This window comes from Peromyscus californicus, unplaced genomic scaffold, assembly GCF_007827085.1.
Source record: "Peromyscus californicus insignis strain IS unplaced genomic scaffold, ASM782708v3 Scaffold_10__1_contigs__length_136768540, whole genome shotgun sequence".
Classification (NCBI taxonomy): domain Eukaryota; kingdom Metazoa; phylum Chordata; class Mammalia; order Rodentia; family Cricetidae; genus Peromyscus; species Peromyscus californicus.
In genome coordinates this window covers 56,551,505-56,571,503 of record NW_026294391.1, presented here as the reverse complement: position 1 = coordinate 56,571,503, position 19,999 = coordinate 56,551,505, and the positions used below count along the sequence as shown (strand labels likewise).

Below are 19,999 nucleotides of genomic sequence, written 5' to 3'. Positions count from 1 at the left end.
GAAAACATTGAGCAACTAAAATCCATTTGCAACTAAAATCCATTTGCAGTTTCACAAGTTTGAATGAAAAACAAAACAATCAAATTACTACTGGAAGACTTGTTTATAACCCAGGCATTCTAACATTGGTTAAAAGCAAACCAAACTGCCAGCTGTGGCATTTTTCCCCCCTGGAAAACACAATGAAAAATACTCATAAATCACTTCAGTCTTCACAAACTCCACTTTTATCAAGTGGGTTGATAGATACACAGGGAAAATCCCACAAACTGAACCTTTCTACTACATTTATTTAAACCCAGGTAAACAATGGCAAAGTCCAAAACTTCCATTTTCAGCCTAATGGTAACTGAAGCGCAAACAGGGCAAAGGTACCTAAGGTCCAAGCTAGACCTGATGAAACATAAGCCTCTTGGGTGTCCCAAGGAGATATTTTTTCTTCTGTGCTTAAGCCCCCACCCCCACCCCAACGAAGACACAAATAATTGAGTAGTAAAACAAAACAACAAACAAACAAAATAGGGCAGGACTTGGAAAAGGTAGATTTCAAGAGTTAAGTCAATCTTGAAAAAAATAAACCAGCCAAGGAAAAAAGCAACTGCTCCTACCAAGAAACGGAGAAACGCCATAGCTGTTTCAGTTCTCCCAGGATCTGTGGTGTCAAGCGCGGAAGAAACATGGCGCCTAGGGCTGGTGACTGCTGGAAACTTCTAGAACAGGCGTGGCGCCATACCTCCAGTGGCGCCAGGGGTCTCAATGGGCTTCACTGAATTGTAGTGCTCTCCGAACTCGCAGGCATAGTGCAGATAGACCAGTGTGAGTGGCTTCCGAGTGTACTCCTCCCCAATAACAATGATGGGTGAGTTGGCCTGTACCACCTCGATGGGGGTCTGCAGGACATGCGACATGGCTCTCAGTTCCAGTTGGCCGCCCCACGATGCCCTGTGCACGATGTCATCGCAGTACCTCAGGAAGTCTTCACGGGTGTAGAAGTTGCCAGCCTCGGGCTCAGTGAAGAAAGGTAAGAAGTCATCAACGTGTTTCCTCATGTAGTAGGCCGTGCGATAGCGCAGGCTCTCGACTGTCACCGAGTACACCAGCTGGTCCTGGATGGCACGGTACATACAATGGCCATCGGCAGGGATGGTCTTCATCTCCAGGTTTTTGGCCCCCAGAATGGCAGCGACCTTCTCTTCCTCCTCACGGCGGTGGGTGGCCAGCTGTTCGGCCTGGGCCGCAGGCATCCTCTCCTGGTGTTGTCTCTCCATGTGAGCTCTTCGCTCGCGCCTTTTCTGGGCCTTCGATGGGCGTGGAGGCAGATTCTCAAGATTCATCTTGGTGAGGTCGGCTGTAACCGATTCCAAGCTGGGGTCAAGATCTTCAAATTTCTCCAGCTCTTGCTGGTGCCTCTGCTCCATCTCGGCCTCGAGGCGAGCCACGTCAGCAAGCAACTGCCTTCTTCTGTTCTTGTCACTCTTTGGGACAGAACTTTTCAAGGCCTGGATGTGACCTTGCAGCTCTCTTCTTTCGCGATAGTGGCGGCGGATCACCCGCTGGAAATCACTCTCAGTGTCATCCATCATCCCAGTGGAAAGTGGGAATTGAAGTCTGGAGGAAACTGGAACAGATCAAACCACCAGACAGCCTCACAGATCCTCTGCCTGAGGTCGCTGTGGCACTCTGCTTGCCTCAGAGGCTGGTTGCCCCCTCCCTACTCACAGCCCTCTCTGCTATTGGCTACTGCCTCGAGGCCACGCCCCCAGACACGCCTGCCTTTGTGACTGGCTTTCAAGAACCCCTGAGTATGTTCTCATTAGACCCCGTAGCACCTCACGCCTCTGGTTTTTAACGGACTTCAAAAGTCGCTCCTAGGAGTCTGCCTTTCTACAATGTGTGCCATAATTAGACTTGTAGAATTTTTCAGTCACTCTTACTCCCTACTTCTTTTCCAAGTTTGGACAGAACACAGACACAGGCCATGCTTGATAACCACATGATAAATATTATCAGCTGAATATGTTCTGACCCTGAACTTGGCATTTCTCTTTGTGTCCAACAGGCAGTGTGGCTTTCTCTAGTTTTTCAGGTCTCTTGACCAGCGAACTCTTAATCTTTGTGTATCAGAACAAAGACATTTCCTTACATTCTTGGGAACACAGAGTCCTTTTAATTTATGTTCCAAAACCGATGAGTTCCATCTCCGTGTAAGACGGCAACAACCACCCTCTTCAGAGGCACACACTACAAAGAAGTACTAACAGAAATCGGCCAAATGCCCCTTCTCCTGGGCCCCCATGTCCCTAAATGGGCTCTCTAAAATATCCAGGAACCATCACAAGCCAGTATTCATCAGGTCGCTTCTTCCTGATTGTTTTTAAAAAGTATGTCTCAGAAGATTGTTGCAAAAGGTCGGGGGGAAAAAACCCCTCTTTCAAATATGCTTTTATTGTACGATAATCTGTGTCTTTGTCCTTAGAGTTCCCAAACTGGCCTTTTCGATACTGCCCCATTCCCTACTTGAGAACCAGATTTGTTAACACAAGCCTGTAAACCTAGCACTTGTGAGGTGGAGGCAGGAGAATTGAAAGTTTCAAGGTCATCCTGGGAGATGTAGTAAGTTCCTGGTCAGCCTGGGGTATGTTGAGACCCTGTCTCAGAAAAAAACAAAACCAACCATACAGGACAAACACTACAACAGAAGTATATTCTCCACCCTATATACAGGCTTTTGCGTGAACGTAAATCCTCATTTCTCTGGACAGCATGCCCAGGAATGAAATTACTGTGACATATTCTAAGTGTGTATTATTTTTAAAGAAACTGTTTTCCAGAAAGGCTGTAGCTGGTTCATTTCCACTAGAAGTGAATGAATGATCCAGTTTCTTTGCATTCTTACCAGCTTTTTGGTGTTGTCACTTTTTAAAAGCTTACACTACTGCAAATGTCATGATAATCTCATTATGGCTTTAATATCCTCATGTCTACTGTTTTTTTTTTTAGTACTGTAGATGGAACCCCAGAGCCTTGCAGATAATAGGGAAGTGCTGTACCTTGATGGTCACCTTTTAAATTTTTTATTTGTTGTTAGTGTTGTTGTTGTTGTTGTTGGTGGTGGTGGTGGTGGTGTGTGTGTGTGGTGGGGATATCTGCATGGGCCTGCATACACCATTGTGAATGTGTAGAAGTCAGAGATAGTTCTATGGAGTTGTTTTTCCCTTTTGCTGTGGGTTCTGGGCATTGGATTCAGGTCATGTCAGGCTTATGAGGCAAGCATTTTTATCCAAAGACAAAATTAAAAATTTTTTTTATTTATTTAGTGTGTGTGTACTTGAACACGTGTCATTGTGCACACATGGTAGTCAGAAGATAACTTGTGGGAGTCAATTCTCTCCTTCTACCATGTAGGTCCAGGTTATCAGAATTGCTTCAGGCTCCTTTACCCACTGAGACATTTTGATAGTCCCCTCAATTCTCTCTCTCTCTCTCTCTCTCTCTCTCTCTCTCTCTCTCTCTCTCTCTCTCTCTCTCTCTCTCTCCCATTTATTTATATTCCTCTCATAAACTACATCCTGACCACCTCTCCCCCAGATCCATTGCTCCTCCTTTTCCCTTCAGAAAAGGGCAGGCCTCCCAGGGATATCAACCAAACACAGCATATCAGGTTACAATTAGCCTAGGCACTTCCCCTCATATTGAGGCTGGACAAGGCAACCCAGTAGGAGGAAAAGGATCCCAAAAGCAGGCAAAAGAGTCAGAGACAGCCCCTCCTCCCACTATTAGGAGTCCCACAAGAACACCAAGTTACACACACACACACACACACACACACACACACACACACACACACACAAACAAATAATATTTTATTGTATGTAATCCCCACTAGTTTATTTTTTTGTTTTCATTGCCTCTGTGCAAGTGTGTGTGTGTGTGTGTGTGTGTGTGTGTGTGTGTGTGTGTGTATGTGTGTGTGTGCGTGTGTGTGTGTGTGTGTGTGTGTGTGTGTGTGTGTGTGTGTGTGTGTGTGATAACCAAGAAATCACCACAAAGGACAATGTCATGAAACTTTTTATTTTATTTTTTTAGGAGTTTTACAGTTTAAGGTTTTATATTAAATCTTTACTCTGCCTTGAGTTGCTATTTGTTTTTAGGATAATATGATGGATAAATTACTTTGTTTTGCATGCAGATATTCAGTACCCCCGAGTTTGTTTAGTATCACATCTTTCCCATATTGTGTACTTTTGGTATGCTTGTAGAGTATCAGTTGGCCCTATGTGTGGAAGTTTATTCCTCACCTTTATAACAGTAACAAAACCATAAAGTCATTTTACAGAATGTGAAAAATATTTGTAAAGTATATGTGTATTGAAAACACATTATTAGTTTCGGGGTGAAGGCTACAGGTTTAGCTGAATGATAAGGTACCTTGTTTAAAATTCACAAGGCCTTCGGTTTGGTCCTCAACATTGTGCACAAACACATGCACACATATACACAGAGATACACTCACATGTGTATACATATATACATATATATTTCATATTTATTTTTTCTATAACACATTGGCAACAAAAATTGTGACTTTATTTTAGTGTGCAAAGGGTCCAAAGAGATTTTTTTTCCCAAAGAAAGCATGCAAATAACAAAAGGTTCATGTAAAGTGCTTAATATTACTACTTGTGGAGGAAACACGAATTAAAATCCCACTGTAGTACCATAGCACACCTACTAAGATGTTTATTATCAATAAGAGAAACCAATAGTAATATGGAAGATAGCAAGAAAACAGAGCTCATACAAATCATTGGTAAGAATGCAAATTAGTGCAGCCAGTACAGGGAACAGACGGAGTTTCTTCAGTGGGAAAAAAATCCGGCTGAAGTATCTCAGCCGTACTGTTGGAGCACATGTATAGATAGTGTTTGAACATATACATGTACACCTCCCTGCGCTTTATCCACCAGCACTCTGCAAAAACACTCTGAGATAGGTAAATTTGTCTTTTTATTTAACTGAGAGACTTACAGCTTCAGGTTTAAAGTTAAATGAATGATTTTGGGGCAGGGGGAAGTGTTTCAAGACAGTCCTGGCTGTCCTAGAACTTGGTTTGTAGACCAGGCTGGTCTCAAAGTCACAGAAATCTGCCTGCCTCTGCCTCCCTCCCAAGTGCTGGGATTAAAGGTGCACATCACCACTCCCTGGGATGGTGATGTGTTTTAACTTTGTTTTTGTACTTTGGTTTAAGTTTTGAAACTTAGACCTTACATTTTTGTGTTGGTTTGATTTTGGGGTTTTGCCTAGGCCTATCTAACAGCTTCCAAGTCATTTGTTGAAAAATATTCAAAAATCAATTGGGCATATTTTTTTTTAACTTTTATTGATTCTTTGTGAATTTCACATCATCCATTCCAATCCCCCTTATGTCCTTTGCATCTGCCCTTGCAACCCCCACCTCCAAATCAAAACCAAATTTAAAAGAAAAACCTAAAGCCAAACAAAACAGAGACAAAACAAAACAAAAAAAAGGAGAGGAATCTTTTGTGGAATCTGTAGTGTGGCCTGTTGAGTCTCACAGTTTACCCTTTAGTCCATTCATCTTCACTTGCAAGTGTTTGTAGCCACAAGTCATTGGACTGGCTGGAGGCCTCTGGCTTCTGCTTCACCACCAACAATGGGCTCTCACTGGGGCTCCTCTTGGATATCCTGTTGTTATCCTTTGTCATGGAGATCCTGCTGTTTTGGATCTGTAGGTTTATCCCCTTCACCTGTTCCAACAATTCATAGATGAGGTGGATGTTGGGGTGGGCTCACTCATAGCCCTGGTTCAGGCCCTGGGTGGTAGCTGGGTTGGTCAGCCTGCTAGCTTTCCCTCATCATTACTACTAAGATGAGCGCTCCAGCCCTGCCCCAGCTAGCTTACCCAATGTAGCCTGCAGCAAAGAGCTGGGCCAGTTCTCCTGCTCTAGGTCCTCAGATCCGGGTCACCTGTTAGAATTCTGCCCTCACTCCAGCTACGTGACTGCACATGCACAGTTCGAGGTCTTGCATCTTATGTCATCAGTGGGTGCTGGCAACTATGTATGCATGGTGTGGTCACACAATCTGCACCTTAAAAGCCAGATGCAGACCCCACACTCCCTCTGCTCTCTCTGCTCTGCTCCCCCCTTCTCCCACCCCACCATCTTTCTCTCTCTGCAGGCCTGGCTCTCCTCTCTCCTCTCCCCCTCTTCCTCCCAATAAAGCTCTCTGTAACTAGGTAGTCATGGCCATGGCTCATGACTTTTCCACTGGTAACCAGCGCCGCCACCAGCGCTGTTTATCAGACCTTTCATTGGTGCCGTGGACTCAGATAGGAAATTCAGCTCACTCTGCGTCTGCAGCCTGAGCTATATTTCTGCTGCCAGACCCCCCACGGGGTCCTCGGGCTGTGCTGGCACCGAGTCATTCTCTCTCTTGACGAGGAGGTCAATGCTGTCAGACCCCTGGGGAGTCCTCATGCTGCGTATGCTCCCAGCCCTTACTCCTCTCTTGACAAAGCGGGGAGTAACCTGTGCTGATTCATAGATCCTTCTCCTACCTCAGGGACACCTGGGACTGGAGTCTGATCCCGTTTTTTTTTTTAATTTTAATTTTTTATTTTTCTCTCTTGGTGCTGCAGCCATGGGACATAGGGGCAGATACCAGTAAATTTATTTGTTTCAACCCCAATATTTCATGGGAATTATCTAACTTCTGCCAGCAAATGGGCAAATGAAAAGAGTTACCTTATCCCCAAGCTTTCTACCAAAGCTCTGAACCCTTCTCTCTCTCCGTTTCTGATTCTTTCTCTGCCATGTGCAACCACTTCTGTCTGTCTGGCTTCTGCTCCCCCCCCCCCCCCCCCCCCCCCCCCCCCGCTCCAGTATTGGGCGGGCTTTAACTCACCTTAACTCCTCCCACTCGTTCTCAAGCTGCCCTGAGAGGCACAGATAGGTCTGAAAGCAGGCTAAGATACATGCAAATAAGTTTATGATCAGGACCCACATGGGGATTGCAGTAGTCAGGATGGCTCTTCAGCCAGAGATCAGTTCACACCCTGCCTCCTGGCAGGTCTTCCTAAAGCTGTCCTTAAGCCAGCAGACATCAAAAAAAAAAAAAAAATTCAAGACACGGAATAAAATCCAACTCTTGTCTCCCAGACCTTCCCGATATAAGGACTAATTTTAACTTAAGCATCTGGAGAGCAAGGCTCCTGACCCCACAGGTGGAAGTTTCATCTATGGCATTTAAGGTGTACCAGGGAAGAGATAAAAATGCCCAAGTGTCTGGCTGGCTCCCAAAAGCTGCTGGGTCCCTGTTTTAAGTGCAGGGTGGGGGTGGGGGGAGGCCACATGGGCTAGTGTGTGCCCTGCCAGGCCATCAATTGAGCCTTGTTCAGAATGCTACCTAGAAAGACAACTGGTCATCTGACTGTACCCAGGCACCAAGGGGCAAGGGAGCATCAAGCTAAGACCTCCAGCAGACCTAGGCTTGGCCACAGGCTCGCTTGCAGGGAACCCTGAATGCAGCATGAAAACAATCTGTTTCTTTCCTTCTGGACACCGGAGCCACTCAGCCAGTCCTGGGAGTTTTGGGGTCTTACCTCTCCTCATTTCCCTATTGTTGGGGTAGGGAGGACAGTCTTTCCCCCCTCCCCAGACTTAATTGCACTTTCAGGGTTACTTAATGGGAAAAGATTTTCCAGCTAAGATAGGAGCTTTCATTTCATTGCTCCATCATCCATGTGCCTCACTCCAGACCTGTCAGCAGTGCTTCTCCTCCTCATGCACACAGACAGGGCCCTGCTCTCTGCCTTGTCCCTAATTCCAAAAGAATGAGTTCTCACCCCACAAGCTTTTCTTTTTCTGGTTCCCTCTTCTAATTAACTGCTCAGCTAATGGTTACAGGATCACCACAGAAATCGAGTCCAGAGATCGTCAAGTAAGAAACTGTAACAGCTAAAAGGTATTTATGTCCCCAGACCCAAAAGTGTCTGGGCTCTACAAAAACAGACTTTAATATAACCATCTATTACTGTTAAATGCTCTCAACAATTGGTCCCCTGCATCTCCTGGATGCTAAACTAGTAAAGGAAACAGGTGCCCTAAAATAATCTGTCTCTGATAAAGCTTATCTCAGGTTATGAAAATTAAAAACATGTTCCAATCTCTCTGTCTCTTTCATTAACACTAACCAATATAAACAAAGTACTAAACACTACAATGCTCACTAATTTTCTCATGGCTGCTTCTTAACATGTTCAAAATTTTTCCCAAGCTCCTGAAACCAGCTTAAATCCATCTGGACAGGTCGGATCTACTTCAGAAGCTCCCTTCCCTATCTCCCCCAAGAGCCAACCGATGCTCACCAAGTCAGCTGGAAGCAGTTTTTTCTGGGAGAAATGATGCCCCTATTCCTATTCACTCAATTTTTTATAACAAGCAAAAAGTCTGGAATGTTAGAATTCTGCCCTCACTCCAGCTACATGACTGCACATGCACAGTTTGGGATCTTGCGTCTTACGTCATCAGTGGGCACTGGCAACTATGTATGCATGGCATGGTCACACAACCTGTGCCTTAAAAGCCAGATGCAGACCCCACACTCCTTCTGCTCTCTCTGCTCTGCTCCCCTCTCCCTCTACCCCACCATCTTTCTCTCTCTCCAGGCCTGGCTCTCCTCTCTCCTCTCCCCCTCTTCCTCCCAATAAAGCTCTCTGTAACTAGGTAGTCATGGCCGTGGCTTGTGCCACCACCAGCGCCATTTATCAGACCTTTCATCACCTACACTTACACCACCAGGACCAGTTCTACTGTTTTGCCCAGGCAAAGCTCAGGGTCCTCTCTCCTGGTTGCTGTAAGGTGTATACAAGGAGAGGGGGTCAGCTTTCCTGCTCTCAAGCCTTCAGGGATGGCTCACCTGCACCCCTGACAACAGGATCAGCTCTATGTGCTGTCCAGGCAGGGCGCAGGGCCCACTCTCCTGTGTGCTGGTGCTGGTGAGGGGCAGGGCTAGTTCTCTCACTCTCCTGACCCCATGGCCAGCTCTCTCACCTGCCATAGGTAGCAAGGGGCAGAAGGGGGAGGGCATATTTCTCTCACCCATGCCACCATATGGCAGACAAGAAGGGCAGGGTCAGCTCTGTTGCTCTCATGCCCTCAGGGCTGGCTCTAGTGTGCTGCCCAAGTGAGGTGCATACTTGTGGTGAGGGATAGGGCCATATTTCCTGAGTGTGGGGCTGAGCTCTCCCCTGAGGGGCAGGGCCATCTCTCCTGCTGCAGTATCCAGCAAGAGGGCAGGGTCGGCTAATCCAGTGAAGATTGCAGCTGGTTCAGCACAGTATGGTTCCAATGACCCCTTGTGCTAGCATGGGCCATGGACATCATCACAGACCCCAGATGCAGCAGGACCATGGACCCAGACATGGCCCTTGACATCAGCTCAGGCCCAGTGGCAGCACAGGCCACCCAGATCAGTATGGCTGTGGTGGCAGCATGGTCCTTGGGCACCAACATGATCTCAAATGGCTGACCAGACCCTAGGCATCTGCAGAGCCCTTGGTGGTAACAGGAGCCACAGACACCACCCCAGATCCTGGCCACTGCAGGGATATGGACCCATATATGGCTATAGGCAGTGGTCTGGACCTGGATGTCTTCATGGCTCCAGGTGGCAGTGCTGGTCACCCAGATTAGTATGGCCCCAGCAGCAGCATAGCCCTTGGACACTGAGATGGTCTCAGGTGGCTGACCAGACCCCGGTCATCTGCATGGCCCTCAGTGGTAACAGGAGCCACGGATATCAACTCAGACCCTGGATGCTGCAGGGCGACAGACCCAGACATGGCCCATGGCAGCATCTCTGGTCAGACACCATGGTCCCCGGTGACAGTGCAGGCCATTCATATCAGCATGTCCCTGGTGGGAGCACAGCCCTCAGACACCAACATGGTCACAGGTTGTAGCCCAGATCCAGGACATCCAAGTGGCCCCTGGTGGCAACGGCAACATGGGCTGGGAACATTGACACAGACCCTGACTGCGGTAGGACTGTGGACCCAGACATGGTAGCAGCCTGGGCCAGGATGCTACCATGGCCCCAGGTGGGTGCACAGGCTACTCAGATTGGCATGGTCCCCATGGCAGCATGGCCCTTAAATACCAACATGGCCCCAGGTGGTGGCTGTTGGACATATTTTTGTGAGTCTGTTTCTGGGAGCTCTATTCTTTTACAAGGAATGATCTGGAAGTCTATCCCTCCAACAACACCAGACAGTTTTGACTAATTGTACTGTATAGAAAGTCTTAGACTCAGGTAAACCATTTCCTTTAACTTTCTTCTTCTCTCTCTAAGTTATTTCAGAGCTCTAGTCCCTTTAACTTTCTGTGTAAATTTTAGAATCCTCTTGTCTCCCACTTTATCATTCTCACCATGGAAATCTGTATGTATCTTGTTAGATTTACTCCTAAGAACTTCTAGTTTTGAGTGATTATGGATGGCATTTACATTAGTTACTTTTCCTCCCCAGTCTCATAAAACACCTGACCAAAGTGACCTAGAGGAAAAATTTATTTTGGCTCATGATTTGAGAGGATGGAGCCCATCGCCTTGGACTGTCGTCCTCAACACATCCGCCTCCCAACTTCAGGTCTTCTTTTAGTATCTCACTGACTTCTCTTAGTGCTTCTCAAAAACGCATGGCAAATGAGTGTGACATCACTCACTGGAACATGGGCAACCTACCAGTGACCATACCTCCACGGAGAAGTTTCTTTCCCTCCTCAGAAGCCATCAACTGCTAGTAGCTCTGCAGCTGAGATGTGTTGTCCCCCCAGCAATGCTGGAATTTTGACCGGCTTTATCAAGCCCCTTGATCAAGACCTTTTGTACGTCTTATTCAGGTAACCACAGCCGCTCTGAGTTCATGAGTGCAATAGCCATGGGATGTCTGGAAGATGGCATTTCCTCGCTCCTCTTCCCATGAACAGGCTCTTACTTCTTCTCCCCTTCCTCTTCTATGATGTTCCTAGAGCCCTGGGCATGGGGGCTGTTTATTATGGATGATTCATTTAGAGCTGAGTACTTAGTCACTAATTCTCATCACTCAGACTAGTTGAGACGCTCTACATTTACTTCCACTCACTACAAATAGATGCTTCTGTGACCAAGGTTGAGAACAACATAGATCTATGGATATAGGTATAAATATTTAGAAGACAACTTGATAACATGACCACTTAGCAAAATAATGATAGTAGGTTCCCACATAGTATCTATGACCTCCAAAGCCATAGGCTTTTCACTAAGTTCTTGGTACAAGGCAAAGATTCCCTCCTATGATCAAATCTAATGAGAAAACAGTTGGTTACCACATATCCATCATGGTATTACTGTACCAGTGAGCAAATATTTTCTGGCAGTTTGGTATCATAGCATGTGGGATCCAACACCGGGTAAGACAATCATTATTTTTGTCCCCCAGAAGTTTGCACAACACCCTCTAGAACTATGAAAGCTATCCATCATGGAGGAAGTTTCCCAGTCAGTTCCCAGATTGATTTTTCTGTTTTGCAAATAAAATGTGTGGTGCTCTCAGCAATAGGGTCTTAAGGCAGTGAAAGTCAAAACTCTCCACTAAGTCTCCTCTTCTATAGCCTTAAAAGGGAGAAGGGATGGATTCGTTACTTCTAGATGGACTGGAGATGGAAGCTCTTGGTGTCTGCCAGTGTAGTGTTTATGGGTGGGCCCATTACCAGCTGCCGGCATGATAGTTTCTGCTCCAGACTTGACCTTCTCTGTCTCTGCATTGTCAGAGGATTGAGTGTTGAGACTTGCCATACAGCCTCATGAGGAGGAGTCTAGGCTTCTCTGTTTGTCTTTGCTGGCATGGGTGTTATGTATAGATGTGGGTGAGCCCATGGGTTTTTCTCCAGTTTGGGCTGGATTAGGGTCGTTGTTGGCTGCAATTTTGTGTCTTGCAAGTTTAATATATATTAATTATATAATATATTGTAATTCTTAGGCTAGAGAGAACAGGCTTTTGTGGGATTTTTTTTTTTTGGGTCTATGCTTGTTAATGCTTTTGGTCACTACGTTCTCAACTCCAAGTCTGACACAGGTAAAAAAAAAAAAGAGAAGACTGCTGCCGTTCCTCTCATCCTGAGACCTATAGGTGGTCTACCTTCTTTCTACTTTTAAGACCCCTCTTATGTTTGGCTTACACATAATGTTTAGTTGTAAAGGGGTTTCTAGTTCATCTTTCTTCCTACTATTTTAATTACATTTCTTTCTTTCTGTGTAGTGAGGTGTGAGTGCCATGACACATGTGGAGGTCAGTTTCTGGAGTCACTTCTCTTTCCCCCTTTACAGGGATGCTGGGGATTGAACTCAGTTTATCAGGCTTGGTGGCAAGCCCTCGTATTCACCGAACCATCTCACTGGCCCTCTTTCTTCTACTCTAGTTTTTAATCTAAATGTTTTTCATGCAATATCTATTTTTTGAATTTTTTCTTTTTTATTATTAAGAAATTTTCTGTTCATTTTTTCTGTGTATTTTTTATTAAGAATTTTTTTTTATTCATTTTACATACCAAAGATCTCCCTCTTCCCTCCTCTCACCCTTCCAGCCTCCTCCTCCCAAACTACCCCCCATTCCCTCCTACAAGAAGGTAAGGTCTCCCATGGGGAGGTACATTTAGTAGAGGCAGGTCCAAGCTCCTCCCCCTGCCTCAAGGCTGTGCAAGGTGTCCCATCATAGAAGTGGGCTCCAAAAAGCCTGCTCATGCACCAGGGATGGATTCTGATCCTACTGCCGGGGGCCCCTTAAGTAGATCATGCTACACAACTGTTTTGCTTATGCAGAGGGCCTAGTTCAGTCCCATGCAGGCTCCACAGCTGTTGGTCTAAATTTCTTGAGTTCCCACTAGTTTGGTTTGGTTGTCTCTGTGGATTCCCCACCATGATCTTGGCCCCCCCCCCCTTGCTCATAGAATCCCTCTTCTCTCTCTTCGGCTGGACTCCCAGAGCTCAGCCTGGTGCTTGGCTGTGGATCTCTGCATCTGCTTCCATCGGTTACTGGAGAAAGGCTCTATGATGACAGTTAGGGTAGTCACCTAACTGATTGCTGGGGTAAGCCAGTTCAGGCACCCTCTCCACGATTGCTAGTAGTCTTAGGGGGAGTCATTCTTGTGGATTCCTGGGAACTTCCCTAGCACCCGGTTTCTCCTTATCCCCATGATGTCTCCCTCTATTAGGATATCTCTTTCATTCATGCAATATATTTTGATCCTGTTTCCCCTCCCCTAACTTCTCCTACGTTCTACCTACCTCCCTACCTACCCAGCTTAATGTTCTTTCTTTTAAATAGAAATGGTAAACACCTTCCCTTCTTGCCATTAATGTTTCAAAGAAATGCCGTGACTTAAAATGATTCTAACACTATTTTAGAAAATGATTATGTTGATCATGAAAGAGAAATCTTTGGGGCTTTGATAGCTCAGCACCAGTGGTCACATATATCGTATTTGTCTGCTGCAATCAAGTTACTTCATCATATTCTGCAGAAGGGATGACAGATCCTTGAGGTCTTTGTAAATGCCAGACTTCATTGTGTGGGTTTGTTTCTGTGGCCTCAAGTGAAAAACAAAACAAAACCAAAAAACACCAGCTTTGCAATGTTGAGCTTTACCCTCCATCTTTTGTGTTAAGGAAACCATAATTATTGTAATATCCAATATGCCTTCGATAGCTCTACACTGAAGTTTCCTCTTTCAACATACTCGCCCATATGGAAATTATAGTCTAATAATCCTCTCTAGCACAGGCTGTGCCTATATAACCTGCAATAGATGAGCTGTCTGCTCTTTAGGCCTTTCTCTGAACTGAACGTCTAATAAGGGATAGATATTAGAGAATTCAACATTTTCTGTTCTAATAAGAAGTACTGGAAATAGTATAGGCCACCTTGCTGATGAAGGAGGAGGTTTGCCAGTCAGGGAGATGGGAGTGGCTGGAGACTGGATCTGTCTTGCAAGGGACTATGATGACCACATATGTGTCCTGGCTCTAAGGAAGTCAGTAATAAGTGGCATTTCTTTTCCTGTGCCACACCCCCATTCCCTGCCCCATAGCTCCTGCTCCCCATTCCACAATCCCACATCTTCTTTCGTCCACTCACCACTTTAGCAACCCCTGTAGAGGTCTTGAAAGACTGCCAGAGGAAGTGGTCTGACGTGTAGGCGGCATTTTCACTCATTTGACATATAATGGTCCTTGAGTGTTTGCACTGGGCTTTCAGTCCACTTCAAAGGGAGGTTTTCAGTGAGCTGTTGAAAAGAGTGTCTAGAGAGCCATTGAGAAAGTGCCATGTAGAAACCATTATGTCTATGTCATCCTCATTAGGGACAACAGCACACGGTTTTATTCTGCCTAAAGATCAGAGGTGTGAGGAAAATACTCCCTCCTGTCCTAGTCTTCCAGCTCTTGGGCATCTGGAGAGGCCCTGTCTTAGCTGGCAGATGAGGATTCTATTACTGGAGTATAGGTGTTGGAATGTGAGGAAGGAGGTACAGATAATTGAGCAACAGAGAGCCACCCTCGCTGACAGCTTTTGAGTAAATCCCCGAGGATTTGCTCTTTCCTCACCCTCCCACCTGTCCCTAGGGCAGTAGGGCCACAGCTCTTTCTGTCTGTACTGACCCCCAACCTTGTTCCTCACTGTGTTCCTAGATTTGACCCACTTTGCTCATTCATTCTACCACCATTTGTCAGCTGTACAATGTGTTAGGCACTATTCTAGATACTACAAAAGTATCAATGAATAAAACAGATATGAATCCATAACCTTGAGGTGTTTATTTACAATCGAATAGATAGATGAAAACCAGGAACTGTAGAACGGCATGGAACATTTATGCCAACCTGCATTCCAGAGTAGAGGAGACAGCCATCTCCAGCCCCCTAAGTCAACAGGGGCTCACTTTGGCTCCTCTGAACTGAGTTAGACCTTTATTGCCTCTCCCTACATCATTAAACTATTATTTTCTTTTCTTTGTCAGGCCTCTATCCCTGATCATTCTTACTTTGCCTAATGAGAGGAACGGAAAGGTGGCTCTTGAGCCAGAGTACCTAAAGGCCCTCTTCCCTTTATAAGGGTGAACAGCATGGGCATATGGGGATGGGTGCCAGGCATGCAAGAACCCTGACTCCCCGAAACAGTGGAGACTGTTGAACAGGGAATAAGCACTAGGGAAATGGGGCAGCTGAGGTATTACATGTCATATACAAACTTCCTTAAGCCACTAAGTGGGATCTTCCATAATGTGACTTTCAGTGTGCCACTTGCCTTGATCATGTGATCAGGACTCATAGGGTTGCCAAATTTAGCAAATGGAGGTATAGAACGCTATTAAATTTGAATATTATGTGAACAATTTATTTATATAAGTGTGTCCTATACAATATGTTTTTCTGAGGCAGTGATGTTTTAGAGCAAATATATCCAGAATATTGTATGGGATATACTCAGACAACACTATTCAGTGCTTTATCTGAAATTCAAATTTAGCTGGTCTCCTGTATTTTACTTGACAACCATGCCTAGATGAAGTGAAAATTACTATGCAAGGAAAGGATTGGTTTTAGTTTTGATTTTGTTTTCAGGGTCCTAGAACAGAACTGGTATGGGTTGGGCTTGTGGCCAAAGCAGGAAGACTGCTTTCGCTAGTGGGGGCTGAATGAAGGCCATGGGCAGGCCGTCTCAAGTGGTGGCTTTGAGTTGGAGAGCTGGTGCCCCTATTGGAGAATAGCTGTTTCTATGGGCACGCATGGCCATCAGCTATCATGGAGCAGGGGTTATAGTGCTTGGCCTTATAGTGACAGCAATGAAACGCATGAGCAATCTGGTGATAGTCCTGTGGTGATGGTTATAGGGCTGTTTGCACTCCTTAGTAGGAGGGCAGGGAGGGTCAGGAATGCTCACCTGGAACCTACCGCTCTCTCCTACCCCCCACTCTATGTGGTCTTAGTAGGTGCTAGATTATAAGAGGCAGGTTAACTGAAGGTGTGTCGCCATCCCTGCAGCTTTTGTGACGTCATCAACCATGCTGGGATGGAACTTTTAGGTGATAGAGCTTTTTCAGAGTCACTCACACTTCTGTAGATAATCTTTATCCATGCTCCTCTAAGCCAAATAAAACCACCAAGTTGGACTTGGGTGGAATGCTTTCTTGGTTCTGTCTTTGGTGCATTATCTAGAGCCAATAAACATTTGCTCATGTCTCCCCAGGAAAATCAACACAACATTCTCAGAATCTCTAAGGATCTGTGAGCATAGAGCAGAGAAATGATACAAGGGCTGGGAGGAAGGATTGGGAGATACTAAGAAGTCTTGGCCATTTCCATGATGTTAGGATGGGGAGAGATGTGCCAATGCTGAGCACATGGTCTTTTCTGTACAGATAGGAAGGAGAGCTTCTAGAATATTCCAAATGCTCACACTGTCAGTGTGAGCTCCTCAGTGTCCAACACCTGCAACATAATACCTCTCAGAGGAAAGGCCTTCCTGGGATGGAATCACTTTATCTTTGAGTCATGCTTAATGTCCTTCACAATTTTCTCCCTCCTTTGTAATGATAGTGACGTAAGTAGCCTATGTGGACACCATTTTACAGTTCACAAACTGGCCATCTGTTGCTGCTTATCATCTCGTCTTTACAAATGAGGAATCCAAGAGGCTTGTTCAGTATCTCCTCGGCTAAGCCTTCATCTACTTGGGCATTTTTATAACAAATATCAGTGAGCATCTCTTTCCATGGCCTGTGTTAGCAGCTTAGCTAGGAGAATAGTGAGATCTGGACCACCCAGAGAGTTCCCACAGCAGAATGGGAGGTTAGGAAGCAGGGTCAGGCCAACAAGTGCATGAAATGTTGGAACAATACACTTTCTCAGGGCCAGATTTGACATGAATGAGGGCTCTCTGTCAGGGGTGGCTTGTTGCAGGGAAGGTGTGATCACTCACGCTCCATGTACTCTTTCTCTCCAGTGAGCAGTTCTTCCTTTCAGCAAGGCTCTATTTGCTGCCCTTGACATTGGTTCCTGGGAGTGTCCTGGGTCTCCATTTACTTGACCCACAGCCCACCACTGAAACAGCCCCTTCTTATTGGAGAAGTACAAATCTTTGTTCCACTGGACCCCCAAAGGGTATCACAGAATACTCAGTTCCAACCATTTTGTCAAAGGCAATCTTTCATGTAATTCCAAAGTTAAATAGATTAACAGAGAATTGGCACTCTGTTCATTTGTTTGTTTTGTGAAGTATGGTCTCTCTATGTAGTCCTGGCTGTCCTGGAACTCTCTATGTAGACCAGACTGTCCTTGAGCTCACAGAGACCTACCACCTCTGCCTTCTGAGTACCGTGATGAAAGGTATGTACCACCACATCCATCTAGGTGCTTTGTTTCAAGATGGTGTGTTGAGTTCAGAATCTTCTGTTCAGCATTCCCCTTACTGCTCTGCTGCAATTTCCCCTGGAACAAGTCTCTGGAAACCCAGGGTTGACAGAATACATTTCCAAAACCAGCAGCTGGCTTTACTACTCATCATGGGACCTGCTTGCCATGGGCCCCTTCACCAATGGTGTTATTACAGAGTGTTCTTCCTCCCGTGCTCCAAATCCCTCCTTTCCACTAAGACAAAAACTGGAATCTTAGACATCACAGTGACTCTTCTCCCCTTGAACTAGCAACACCAGGTCCCTGGGTCAGCCTTTTACTCACCGTCCTGTGTCTGTTCTGTCCATCTTTCTCAGTGTTTATGGACATGGAGCTTTGTTCCCAAATGAGAATGGTCTGAGAAAGTTGCTCAAGAATGTACTACTAGTAGTAGTAGTCTCTAATCCTAGCAGTTTGGAGGCCAAGGCATGAAGACGGCGAGGTTGAGGCCAGCCTGGGCTATATAGTGAGACCTTGTCTCAAGAATGAAACCATAACCCAAAGCAAACAAGTGTCCCTGACAGGATCCTGGATCATCATAAGGTGTGATATACTCCTGTCCTGAACAATGAAGTGAGATAAAGAGGAGATCTGGGCCAGCAGGCCTTTCTACACTGGCCAAGTCCCCATAAGCCCTTAGGGGAACTTAGATGATGAGCCATTTACTCTGTGTACAGGTGGACCTGGTGCTGCAAGTAGGTGATAGAGAGGAAGGGGATGAGCCATGTGTGAATCATAGAGGTGGCTAGGCTCGGACAGCCCATCTCTGCCCCAAAGTTACCTTCAGTTGGCATTTGGGACAAGTCACCCTCCCTGTTTAGAAGATGACTACACCTCCTCCGTGCCAATAGTATGAAAGCCAGACTCTCTGTGTGGGGTCCCAGGCTGTTTTACAGACTGACCCTGATACCCTTTTCAGCCCCCTTTCTCATGGACCCTTCACAGAACCAAGAATCTAACCAAGCAGGTGAGCGGCACTCAGCATCCACCCCGGGGTTCCTTCAGAGCTGTGTGACTCAGGACCCGATGCAGGAAGGACTCTAAGCCAGAGAAAGGCTCATGGCAGATACTCAGCAATAGAACTTGCCCCTTGAGGCATCTGAGCATCACAAAGGAGGAGGTCCCAGGGACCTCTGTTTTGGGAGAGACATCATGTTACAAGTCTCTAAGACCTACCCACGTCTCACGTCTCATCAACTTCACCTATAGCTAACTCAGCACGAGGCACCACTGTGCACCAGAGGATTCTTGAAATAGCCCTTCAAAGATCCTCTCTGTCTTCCCTACCCCTTCAAAAATATAAGCCAGTCCTCTCTTTTCTGCTCAGGACCCTTCACTAATTCCCCATTTTGAAAAGCGAAGTCCATACCTTGGCTTACAAGGCCTTTCTGAGCTCTACCAGTCTCATCAGCCTCCCGCCCCCAGTTCCTGTCGCAGGTTTGTCCCGTGGCTCCTTGCTGCTCCTGGAAACCTGCCAAGCACACCTTATTTCAAGGGCTGGGTGCTGACTGGTCCCTCTGCCTGGATCCTTAGCTACATGGATCCATAGCTGCTTCATCTCTTTCAAGCCTGCGCTCAAGAGCTCTCTTTACAGTGTGGCCCCCCACACTATTCACTTTGAAACCAGAAAGCCTGCTGCTCTTCCTACCCAGGCCCTTCTCAGTCTGGGAAAAATCAGCACATGGTATCGTCCCCGCTCTGCTCCAACTTGGATCACCTTCCACTCTAATTAAGTAATTAATTTCAGTCATCTGTCTTCCCTCACCAGAATGTAAACTTCTCAAGAGCACTGATTTGTTTTGGTTTAGTTTCTTCACTGCTACAACCCAGCTGTGCAGACCAGTGCCCAGCACATACTATGCCATCAGTGATTGTGTTGCCCGAGAAAACCCTCCCAGTCATTCACTCTTCATACACTTCTTATACACGTGTGGCTGGATTGAGACACCTTCATATTCTACATTGTCACTGCATACACACTTGGAGATGTTACCAACTGACAGGGATGTATAACAAACACGATGACAACTACATGCATATCTACTTTTCTTTTTTTTTTCCGGAGCTGAGGATTGAACCCAGGGCCTTGCGCTTGCTAGGCAAGTGCTCTACCACTGAGCTAAATAACCAACCCCGCATATCTACTTTTATACATATATCTCCACGTGTAAGTGATGAGAGTACGTGCATTGAGAACTCAGATTTTAAAATTGATTTATTTTTACTATGACTTTAAAGGAACTTTAAATAAAATTCAATTATAAAAAGTTGAACCTAGGGGACAGTTCAGAGAACCATGTGTGAACCTGCCACCTAGATTGTGCAGATAACATTTTGGCCTGTTTTACTTGTCGCCTAGCTGTCCACCAATCCATTCCCTCTGTCTACCTATAATACACTCTGGGCACATTGAAAATAAATTGCAAACATCATAGTCGGCTCCCCAAGCACATCAGCATCAATACAGGTTCAATATTTGTTCATTTTT

At 45.8% G+C, this 19,999-nt stretch overlaps 1 protein-coding gene across 1 annotated transcript; it reads right to left on the bottom strand.

Annotated features, from left to right (window-relative positions):
• Positions 1 to 710: 710 nt before the first annotated feature.
• Otud6a (OTU deubiquitinase 6A) lies at positions 711 to 1,580 on the bottom strand. The gene has a single exon (XM_052745515.1). The coding sequence runs from the start codon at positions 1,578 to 1,580 to the stop codon at positions 711 to 713; it is 870 nt and encodes a 289-aa protein (XP_052601475.1).
• Positions 1,581 to 19,999: the final 18,419 nt, after the last annotated feature.